This window comes from Diaphorina citri, unplaced genomic scaffold, assembly GCF_000475195.1.
Source record: "Diaphorina citri unplaced genomic scaffold, Diaci psyllid genome assembly version 1.1 scaffold775, whole genome shotgun sequence".
Taxonomy (NCBI): Eukaryota; Metazoa; Arthropoda; class Insecta; order Hemiptera; family Psyllidae; genus Diaphorina; species Diaphorina citri.
In genome coordinates this window covers 65,138-77,365 of record NW_007378208.1, presented here as the reverse complement: position 1 = coordinate 77,365, position 12,228 = coordinate 65,138, and the positions used below count along the sequence as shown (strand labels likewise).

The following is a 12,228-nucleotide window of genomic DNA, read 5'->3' as shown; positions in this document are numbered from 1 at the left end:
TAGATAGTAATCATTGTAAGGAACTTGATATTAGGTACCTTTTATACTTTCCTACTTTGACCCCCCTGCTTCCTTCTAGGATTAGTTACAGCTTTCTATTTCTTATTTGAAGAGCGTGATGCTCCAGTTTAGGAGAAAGAGAGGGGTCATACAGTTTAAAGCTTTGGAAGGAGGAAAACGTTCATATTTAATGCCTGCTTTTCATTTTTGTTGCTAATGAAATTTCTGCTGATGGTACGCATTTCATTTAAATATTTGATCTGACCTCTTCAGTGACTTTAAAGTATTTGTACCCTATACAAGATTTGTGGCATAAGGCGCCATTTATTTGTCGTCCAACAGTTTTATTGTATTTCAAAATATACCTATAGTAATATAACATAATGTACGAGTTTCATAAATCTTATAATAAATCATCAAGTTCCTTAATCAATTTTGTTTTACAGAGCTAATGTCGAATAAAGTGCTCGAAAGTTTGTATAATTAGTATAAAAAGAGAAAGTGCTGTTAAATAAATACTTATACTTAAGGTACACAAATAAATGCTTGAGTATACATATGATAAACTAAAGAGGACTATTACATGTAAAATGCTTTTCGCGAACAAATAACATACCTAATCCTAGCATTTTAATTCTTTATTTTGTGTTATTTCGTTATGGATTTTTACTCTGCCTTGGTAGCTCCGTGGTGAAGCGTTCGTTTGTTACCTAGAATACTAGTTACCTCCTTCTTTTTCAACAGTTAAACTGTAGCAGACAAACCCGTTTTGCAGATTTATTTTGAACTGATTTCAAGCTTAATATTGGTTCAAGATTCCACCATCTTGGAAACGGACGACGGGCCTGTACATTTGCTACAGATCCGACTGCCCGATGAGAAAGGAGAACTGAGAGAGACGTGGGTTAACATAATCCCCTCGGAGTAAACTCGGGTTAATTGAATACCTTCCGACTAAACTGACTTACGAGGGTCAAACGTGAGCTAATCAGAGTTTCAAGTCGATTTAATTTTACACTTGGGCCAGCCACTTTGCCACTCACTATCAGGTACACCTGATGAGCACACTATCAGGTAGACCTGACAAGTACGGCATCAATGACAGTCCAGCGTAGGAATGAAGCCTCAATGTTAGGAATGCTACCGTCGGGACAAGACCTGGCGGAGGTTTATATGTTGTAATTTTTATCAATAAGTAAATCCTGCTTTACATAGTAGTGTGGTGAATCTATTTAGAACATAAGTTGTCTTTTCATTAGGAAAATAGAAAGTAAAAATGAACTCGCTAAGCTAAAACGAAGACAACCTTTTGGTCCATTTTTTTTTTTTTTTCGTTCTTCAGCGTCGTACTAGTTACAAGATAAAGTAATTAACATTGCCTTTTATTGCCAGGTATGTAATCGGATATTTAACAGCCTACGTCTGTATCGCGTACACAAGAAATTACACTTCCAGCAGCCGAAAAACTACTTCTGTGATCTGTGCGGGAAACGATTTTCGTAAGTGACATTTTTATTCCTTCCTAGTAGCCTCCGTGGCCGAGTGGGTATCGATTCGATTCCCAGCGGGGCCGAGGTTTTTTTCGCCTCTGTGCTTGGAGTTCGGGGTGCACTCAACCTCGTGAGGACAATTGAGTAGCTACTTTAATCGAGTAGCGACCAGTGGCGACATTACCAGTGTAAAAAGATTATTGAAATATGGAAATCGATTGCAAAGGAGGCACTTAGTAATGTTGTGATATCCACAAAAGTTGTGAAAAAGCTCTGCTTTACCACAAAGAAATTAAGATTTGATTTGATTTGTTTTCACTAAAAACTGACCATCGAAATTTTGACCCGATTACATTACTTTCCTTCCTATAGGATAAGGAAAGTAAAAAGTTAGAAATCAATCTTGTACCCCGCCTTAAATCACTTCATAATTTGTGTGCTCCTCCTTTATTTTATTATTACAATAGTAATATAAAAGGTATAGTGGACGGACTATTGTATTCGCTTCGGTGTCGTCTGTCATGTTCCCATAGAAGGACTTATCCAAACCTGGTCGACCTTTATATCAAATCAAAGGTCTTTTTACCAGGAACACGAAAATGGTGGTGCAAATTTTGTCCAGAGAACCAAAAAGCCAAAAAGCAACAAAAAAAACTGGTTTTTGGGGGATTTTTTTCCCATTTTCTCACACAAATGAGCTCCGATCTTGAAATTTGTCGCGACGACCTATGAACTCAAAGCGAGAAAGTTTTAGATAACACTTCAGTCGATAATTTAAGACCGGTTTTAGCGTCACCTGTGTTGAGCTACGCCGAGAAAGGCCAATAAATGGATGGGTGACTTAAACATTATATTGGGAATCAAGGGAGAACGGGCTCTAGTCTTGATTTTAAATCATTACATGAAAGTAAAATCAAAAAATCAAATCAAGAATGATAATAAACTGAATATTAAACAAATTAGGTAGGTACAAAGGTATTCTTTAACCATGATCGAATAAACTACGGGCTAAAAAATTCCCGGAGGGACGGACCCAGCTTGTTAATTATTTTATTATTTGAATGAAAATGTCTAGAAGTCTTAAAAGACAAAACACCAGAAAACGAACTAGTAACACTTCTACATACGTTTCTGTTACATAGTTCAAGGTAATTCACCTAAATTCTGTGCCTATCAAGCCAAACTTGAATTCACGAAATACCCTGCTGTGAGTGAGATGAAGTTTCGCAAGGAAATGTAAAGAACACAAAAATACTGCTCACTCTTTGGAAACTATGTCCCACAACTTACAACTTTTAACTTCGAAATATTTTAGCAGGTACATACGCAAATTTCTAAAAGTTGCCATTTCAAGGGTGTCCCCCTTTCAATATTTGGCTTCAGATAGTGATTAGTTCATTTTTAGTAATAATTAACCATCTTGCCCTCTTGAGGCTAATTCCCAATTTAGTTAGCAGCCAGCCTTGTATTACTAGTGTAATACGTCAAAACGGTTACGGTAGGTCCTGATGATAAAGACCTACTTGTAGGTACCCACCTACTTGGTACGCTGCGCTGACTATATTTGTGGGTTGCTCCTCTATAGCTACACCGTTTGAATCCACTTGGGCACCTTTCATTTTAAATAATTTCTTATCTAAGGCCTGAAGAAGGTGTGTAGAACGAATGTAGTAAAATGCTCCGTTTTTATTGCTGCACAACCGACGATTCCTTGTCTGTGGAAAAATAAGATTAAAGAAATAAACCCTCAGAAGACAACAAACTTTACAGTGGAAGCTGGAAGATAATAACTGACAAAAAAGCGTGTCCTCTATCACAATATTGTGTTGAGCCATAGTTTACTCACCCTTCTTACCTTCAAAAATACTGTCCAATACTTGAAATTTCTGTTAAATGATCTTATGGTGGGTTTACACGCTCAAGTCATTTGAACAAATTGGTTTGCGCAAACAAAACTGTTTCTAGGTTCAGCATCTCGAAAATTTATGCAAACTGGAAAAAAACGGCATGTCCAAGCCAGTTTATGCAAATGGCTTGAGCGTGTAAACCTGTAAACCCACCTTTAGTGATAATGATTCTGTTTCCAACTATACCTACTTAGATAGTAATCATTGTAAGGAACTTGATATTAGGTACCTTTTATACTTTCCTACTTTGACCCCCCTGGTTCCTTCTAGGATTAGTTACAGTTTTCTATTTCTTATTTGAAGAGCGTGATGCTCCAGTTTAGGAGAAAGAGAGGGGTCATACAGTTTAAAGCTTTAAAGCTTTGGAAGGAGGAAAACGTTCATATTTAATGCCTGCTTTTCATTTTTGTTGCTAATGAAATTTTTGCTGATGGTACGCATTTCATTTAAATATTTGATCTGACCTCTTCAGTGACTTTAAAGTATTTGTACCCTATGCAAGATTTGTGGCCCACTTGTGCCACAAATGTCAGTCTCAAAAAAGACCGATTTGGTGCTGATTTAACCACATCTTGTACTGTTTCTGTGTCTAGTTTTCAACAGTTCATTTTTAATTTGGTGGACCTCTGAAGTTTTTGCTTCAAACATTACCATTGATAGGTAGTGATAGAAGTGCTCCCTTTTTTCCGAAATGTTATAAATAATTAATTAATATAATTATTAATTACATGGCCACTAAACGCTAAAAATGTCACATACCTTCTGCCCAAGATTCCAAGAAAGAAAAACATTCTCTTGCACCCCAGAGAACTGAACAATCTCAAATAAAATATGAAGCTAACACAATCATGTCAGCATCAAATTAAAACTTGAGTTTCCATGTACATAAAGGTAGGTTAGGAGTAAGAGGCATGAGCAACGAATTAAATTAATCAGCCAAATTATGCCTGCAATATGACAACATGAAACAAATTAGGCACCATCTTTTTTGTTTACCAAAGGAGTCTCCCATTCAAATGCCAGAATCAAATTTACACCGGACGGCAAAATTGGGGAAACGATATTGTTTTTCCGGGCTTTGGAAACTGTTTGAACAACAGCAAATTTTTGGATTCGGTCATCATTTATTGTGTACCTAGACCAAGTAGACCAAACCTAAAAGAATGTAAATTGAACAACGGTTCCCAAAATTTCTGACAACATGAAACAAATTAGGCACCATCTTTTTTGTTTACCAAAGGAGTCTCCCATTCAAATGCCAGAATCAAATTTACACCGGACGGTAAAATTGGGGAAACGATATTGTTTTTCCGGGCTTTGGGAACTGTTTGAACAACAGCGGATTCGGTCATCATTTATTGTGTACCTAGACCAAACCTAAAAGAATGTAAATTGAACAACGGTTCCCAAAATTTCGGAAAAAGATTTTGCTGTCCAGTAATTTTTTAACAAACTTGTGTAGGACTAGTTTAACAAATACTACTATAACATATTTGAATAAGTTATTATCTGCATGATCATCAACAGTGTATTGATGTTGATTTAGAGGTAGCTGGAAAATAAATCATCCTTAGATGTAGTCATTACAATAAGTAAGGTAATGCTGTATACTTACCTGTCTTTATCTAGTAGACTATGTTTGAATGAGGTAGCTGGGAAAATAAATCATCCTAGATGTAGTCATTACAATAAGTAAGGTAATGCTGTATACTTACCTGTCTTTATCTAGTAGAGTAGTAGACTATGTTTGAATTTGTTATTACCTGATAGTGGAATAAAATTCCCCCCTTTTACCCAAGTAGGAATTTGTAGTCTTTGAATTTTTTATAATTTTGTTTAAAAACGGCATTGCATGTCCCATGCAATTTAAAAGTACCTATACACATACAGGGCAAAATTCCCCCCTTTTACCCAAGTAGGAATTTGTAGTCTTTGAATTTTTTATAATTTTGTTTAAAAACGGCATTGCATGTCCCATGCAATTCAAAAGTACCTATAAACATACAGGGCAATGGTTGTAAATGTGTTTTTATATTGGTCTCAACAGAAGTCTCCAACGGAAGAGTTTTATGTTCTGAAGTGTACTCATCACTCGGTTTCACCCGGTAAAGAAGAGTTTCTTCTAGACTACTGCAGTCGAATCAATATTAATGCAATAACAATATACACAAACCGTCAAGTTCACATAGCGTCCACCTATGTACCTACATGCCTACCTACAAAAATGCTATCCTTTGTGCATTTTGATATATGTGTATAATACCCACATTGGCATTGAGTGCATAATATTAATACGGCATCATGAGGTCGCGTCGTGCAATATCGCATGAAAATTGAAGCAAACATTTTCTTAGTTTTCATGAGAGTACGAGTACTCACAAATCCGCGCACATAATAACCACTTTCATGAGAAGTGTACCTCTTTGATCAATGCATGCGAGAAAACGCATCCAATATCCAATAAAGCAGCAGCCTAAGTGAAAAAATAAAACAAATTATTTCTTTCTAGGGAGACTTCAACGAATAACTACTACCTACGATTAAAATAATTGTTATACTCTAAGACGTTCTATGTACATAGAGATAAGATTCAAAGGGTTAGTTGCGGACGGCGTGGTGCGACAAATAAAAATTCTCTGGTAATTATTATTAATTATTTTTGTGGGCATTTAACTCTCTTCATTCCAGAATGACATATTATGACGAATTCTGGCACAAATCCCAATCTTTGGTTTCAATATGAAAGTAAACTGACCATCTGTTATGATATCCCGTTCTCTCTCCTCTCCCTCCTCCTCATCCCTACTCCTCCTCCTCTCTCTCTTTCTCACTCTCTCTCACTCTCTTACACACATATACCCTCTTTCACATACAGACACTCACTTTCCTTTCCGATACTGATATACATTTAATGTAAAATCTGTCTTTCGCATTTATTCGCACTTGGTTCTTAGTCAATGAAAAAATAATATCACGTACCTAATACAGTGTCCTATATCTACGTATATTTATAGGTACACAGTCCACACACGTCTTCATGTCTCACAAATACTGAAGGGCGATCCTCACGAGTGCGCACCATTTCTGAATGAAGATGAGTGTGAGTTATGTGGCTCTCAACTCTTACAAGTTCCAAGTATGCTTGTACATGAAGTACTTACTGTCGATGTATCTATCTATTCACCTAACCATTTATTTGGACATGTAGACACGCTAATAAAAGACTGTCTGGAATTTGACCTTCGTCCTTGAAAAGGTCGCAGTCCTATTTAGTCGTTACCCTTTGGCTAGAGGTTGTTCTCAAGATTGGCCACTTTTCATGTAGGTCCGTAATCTGTTGTAGACATGTAAACAAGAAAATTTACTTAATGGGGTTTCGCGTCCTATTTCGGTCGAGTGTACTTGAATAGACTTTAAACGAAACTTGTTTCCATAATTCAACAATCTGACATTAGTGGTTCGATTCATGACAGTCATATCTATTTTGTGACTTGAATCTTCTCTCACCTTCCATCTAATAGCTGTTATTATTGGCATTGGTACATTTTGTTTTACGTGGTTATTATTTGTCTCCCTTTTGTATATCACTATATCATGCTAGTAAAGGGGTTACCCAAACTTTTGGAAATTCAAGTGAAACTCTCTACGTATATTTATCTTGGTGTTCGCATATCCTGAAAGATTCATAATGTCTCTATCTTCAGTAATTACGTTACGGAGATAGTGGAGGTGTCGAAAATTTTACATCCACCCTGTAAGTATATGGCTATACAGGGTGTTTACTTTCTAGTTGTACCATACATGGGACTTTGGATTTGTCAGCACTGTATATAATGTGTATTAACAATACAATAAAAATTGAATTGAATTGAATTGAATTGAATATCCTACCCAGTAAGATATGAAGATGAAGTAAAAAGGGTTTCCATGTAGCTAGTTGTACCCTACATGGGACTTTGGATTTGTCAGCACTGTATATAATGTGTATTAACAATACAATAAAAATTGAATTGAATTGAATATCCTACCCAGTAAGATATGAAGATGAAGTAAAAAGGGTTTCCATGTATGTATTTCGAACGGATGTATCTAATTATCAGGCTTCAGGCATTCCACTTAGTTGGAGTATGATTAGACGAATCTGAACGTACTGAAAAAAAAGTCGATCATCTAACTAACTTTTTTTTCCCCCGTTAGTCCGATCCTCGTGACAATAGTTTCATTGGATTCCTTGTTGGAAACTACATGGAAACACGGCTGAAAAGGTCCCTCTGTCAGGTCTACCTGATACCTGATGAGCACACACACTATCAGGTACATAGATCTGATCAGGTTTACCTGTCGTCAGGTTTACCTGATGGTGAATGGCTGGCCTTGGATGAAGCAATCTCATTGGCTGGTTTCAAAAACATCGGTCATTCATTTTTAACCCACTATTTCCTATTGATGACTTTAAGCCCTAACCCCCAACTACGTACTATGTACAGAACGTAGGCCTACGTACAATTACGTAATTCTTATAAAATGTAAGTGTTCTCTTGACTTTAAAGACAGGTTAAGAAGTGATGGTCTCAAAAATGAAAACTAAAGTTCATTTTATTAGGATAGTGCCCAAAGAGGACTAAACCGTAAGTACCTACCACCAACCTGTTTGTAAATCAAAGTTTTTTTTTCTCCAAGTTAAATGTTTGTCTTATTTTCTGTATTTGTCTATGTATAGGTATACCTACGAGTATGTGTCTTGATATGAATTTCTAGTTTTTTTTTTTTTTTACAGACAACTAAGTTGTGTAATTAAAGTTCTTGAACAATACATATGTGTATAAAAATAAAATAAAATTCAATGATAATATTAATATAGTTTATTTTGTATAAACCCGTGTGCAGGGAGGCACCCTAGAAAAACAAAGTAGGTACATTAAATACATAGATACTGCAGCTGTTTGTTTATTATTTTTTTCCTTCTTGTTTGTTACGTTTAACGAGCTATTTAATTGCTTGATTTGAGCTTAAAATTCTATTCTATCTATTCTGGGCCTGTTGGTGGCTCCTCTCCCGAGAGAAGGTATGCAATTAACACTGCGACCTTTGTAGAGCTCAAAATCATGGCTCAGATTGGTTTTTTCCTTCTTCTTGTTCTTTTTTGTCCTTCCACTTTTTCTCCTTTCGTACTCTATTAAAACACTAAAAGCGAATATGAATTTTGTATGGTATGATATACGTTCTTTTCCTGTGCTAATCTGTCATGTTTATTTCGTAGTGAGTAGTCTGTCCCTCATTACATAGAAAGATGAATTGTAACTTCTAATTGAGGTACCGATCATTTTATTGCTGGACCAACGGTGTTCCTTAAAATTAACTAGGCTTGGTAAAAAAAACCTAGGACTCTCAAAGTATATTTTTACCTTTTGTGGCTTGGGTCCTTCATATCCAAATGAAATATAACAGTCTACTGAGTTCACTTGACCTGTTGAGAGAGAACACGAAATATTACAGTATTGGACTAGGAAAAATATTTACCATTTGAATCCAAGGTACTTAAGTGCATTTCTGAACCTGTTGAGAGAGAACACGAAATATTACAGTATTGGACTAGGAAAAATATTTACCATTTGAATCCAAGGTACTTAAGTGCATTTCTGGAACCTCAGCCCATGTAGACTTTTGATCTAGGTATGTACATAATTAATTGAACTTCCCAGTTAAATCTGAGCGACTTGGGCTCAAATCAAAAGTTTTGAGAAAAGAGAATTTCTGGAACCTGGGCTCATGAATACTTTTAATCTACAGCCTCTAAAACTAACCTATTTGCAATGTTTGAGCAACAGGGACCCGAAAGGCTTAGCTTGCGCAGATTCATACGATTTTTTTCCCGAATGTCCTGTAGGCAATGTAACATGAGACTGTTCACACTACACACGACACGATCTTTTTTCCGAACGACAAGTACGAACGGGCTTTTAGCCTTTCCGGCAACGCAACTATGTCTGATATGTTGTATATTATAGCTATATGTATAGCCCTTCTTACCTTCAAACGAGTCCTGTAGCATAAGAACGCCCATGTCAATAGGTAAAGTTTCGATACCACACGCACTCACTACACACACTTCTGACTCCTGAGCTCGAGTATTGTACTCGTATTGCATGTACTCCATGAACTGAAAATAAAACGGAACAAGATGAATAAATTCTAGTATTCCAAGAAACCCGCGTAGGGCACAAAAATTATTCGCCAGCCTAGTTAGCTTGATTGGTAGCGCGTCTGCCTTGTAAGCGCTGGGTCGCGGGTTCAATTCCCGCCGGGACGGATTTTATCCTGAATTGTGTAGAACGCACACGAAGCGAATCCCGTGTTCGTTGTAGATCGCAGCATAAGGTTTGTCCTCAGAACAGCTGGCTTTCTCCTGTCTTATCCTTCTTCTCTTCGATTTCGGGACGATAAGACCTTAACGGTTACAATTCCCTCTATTAAACCTCTTGAAAAAATCTAATATAACCTTCCCTGTTAAAATGCTGCCTCTCTCCCTCTTAAAAAAAAAGTGGACCGATCACAATACCTACTCTCTAACAAGTTTCTTACATAGGGTTCGCCAGTGATGTCCACATGATGTGTCTTCGCTTCAATGCAAGCCTTGACCACAGCCTCCCCATACCATGTGTACGGACCTACACAGTTGAGAATTACTCGGCATTTCTTAGCCATGATCAAAATGCTCGACTCATTCTGGGAAACAAAACGGATAGAGAAATGAAAACCTCGGGAAATTCGGATCGAAAACAATTCTTTCCTAGGAGCAAGGAACCACACTAGATACGCTAAACGTAGCAGGGTAATAAGTACATTGAGAGTGGCGTATAATCGTATTAATCGTACATAGCCGACGGCTGACGATCGATGTGAATCGACGTCGTACGTGTTTATTATTTTTATTAAACTTAAATAGGGTTATTTATTTATGTTATAAAACTGTATTACCTATCAAATTCATAAGACCTTATTTATACTGCGAGGATAAAGGGACTTTTCAGTCTCATCCTAGCACGTACATATATTCTATTCCAACAAATTTGGATAAAATCCCATGCCTCGTGACCGGGATTGAACTAGTGTTCTTCACTTTACCATGCTTTCCCTATCACACTTACCTTTAGATCAGCGATAATGATGGGGATGTCGATCAGATTTTCTCCTGAAAATTAAAAGACTTTATCTTAAACAGAGAAACTTATTCCGTCTGGACTCAAACAATTTGACCCCCCCCCCCCCCCAGTTTTTTTTTTTTTTTTTTTTTTTTTTTTTTATGGTCCAGGTAAATTTTCTTTTCAGCCTAGCTTGAGTTTGGAGCTTAGAGCGCCTTGTAAGCGCTAGGTTGCGGGATCGATTTTCGCCTGGGGCGGACTTTATCCTGTACAAGGTTCGTTCGCGGAACGGCTGGCTGGCTTGCTTCTATCCTATCCTTCACTTTTCGACTTCGGGACGATGAGGCCTCATTAAGTATAGTTCCCTCTATCGAACCTCTTTAAAAAAGTGGCGTCTTTAACTTTCTTAGTTCTTTCCTTCCTTTTAATCCAGTGGTTGACGGGTTGGACTTTAGAGAGAGAGAACAGAGAAAGAAGGAGATAAGAGAGAGAGAGAGAGAGAGAGAGAGAGAGAGAGGAGGGTTTAGAGCAAAAGGGGTAAAACTCTTCCTTCTACGCACCAATATAAACTTATAATAAAGTCATACTTAACAATAAACATTACCTACATACCTACATTTTTAGTCCGTCCTTCCTTTATTATTACAGCAGTAATAAAAATCATGCAATCTCTCTCCTTGCTCGCTCGCTCGCTCGCTTGCTCTCTCTCTCTCTTCATTTCTGTTTATTTTTAAGCACTGATAAAAAAAAAGAACAAACACAAGGGCCATTGACCCTTCGTGTGTCCTGTTGAAAATGCAACAAACCTAAAATGTCATTCTTTTGACCCTTCAGAATCTGAAGGGTCAGGTTTGATAGAGGGATCTGTAGGTATTTGTTGAGGTCTTATCGTCCCGAAATCGAAGAGAGAAGGAAGACAGGATAGGAGAAAGCCAGCCGTTCGGAGAACGAACCTTATCCGTTCAGGATAAAGTGCGCCCCTTGCGGGAATCGAACCCGCGAAAACAACTTTAGTGTATTGAATAATTACTAGGCGGGGAGACTAGGAACTCAAATGCTACCTACGTGGTAAGGTACACAATTTTTTTGACCATGGGATGTGGAGTGGAAAATTCGAGAACACTCTTATCCGTTCAGGATAAAGTGCGCCCCTTGCGGGAATCGAACCCGCGAAAACAACTTTAGTGTATTGAATAATTACTAGGCGGGGAGCCTAGGAACTCAAATGCTACCTACGTGGTAAGCTACACAATTTTTTGACCATGGGATGTGGAGTGGAAAATTCGAGAACACATAGAAAACCCATGGTGGGTTTCTTTAATGAATTAATCAGAGATTTCACTAATGGGAGAATTTTCAATCATCTAAAAAGGAGTTTTCTTATGATCCAAACAGGAGTTTTTATAAAATCCTACTTTTTGGATCATTAAAAACTCCTTTTTACTTTCCTATTTTAAATGCGGTAAGAAAAATGAAACTATGCGGAGTACCTGGAAGCTCTTCGCGGAGCACCTGAAAGCTCTTCGCAGAGCACCAGTGCTCCGCGGAGCACCAGTTTGAGAACCACTGCTTTATGAGATAAGTACGTAAAATTGTGTTATCAGATAAATTATGTATTTTTTATATTTATTAATAGTAAATACTAAGTTTGAGAACCACTGCTTTATGAGATAAGTACGTAAAATTGTG

General features: G+C 37.2%; 1 protein-coding gene across 1 annotated transcript; it reads right to left on the bottom strand.

Annotated features, from left to right (window-relative positions):
* Positions 1-812: 812 nt before the first annotated feature.
* Positions 813-11,845, bottom strand: LOC103511980 (saccharopine dehydrogenase-like oxidoreductase). Its single transcript, XM_026825577.1, has 8 exons — positions 11,776-11,845; positions 10,546-10,589; positions 9,980-10,123; positions 9,428-9,557; positions 8,803-8,864; positions 8,273-8,293; positions 1,104-1,106; positions 813-1,038 (listed from the first exon to the last, which is right to left on the bottom strand). The coding sequence occupies exons 1-8, from the start codon at positions 11,843-11,845 to the stop codon at positions 997-999; spliced, it is 516 nt and encodes a 171-aa protein (XP_026681378.1). The 3' UTR covers positions 813-996.
* Positions 11,846-12,228: the final 383 nt, after the last annotated feature.

Coding starts and splice junctions, on each gene's coding strand:
- LOC103511980 (XM_026825577.1), bottom strand. CDS start 11,845: ATGGGTTTTCTATGTGTTCTCGAATTTTCCACTCCACATCCCATGGTC. Junction 10,590..11,775: donor AAAATTGTGTAGCTTACCAC/GTAGGTAGCATT, acceptor TTTAATTTTCAG/GAGAAAATCTGATCGACATC. Junction 10,124..10,545: donor TCATTATCGCTGATCTAAAG/GTAAGTGTGATA, acceptor TTTGTTTCCCAG/AATGAGTCGAGCATTTTGAT.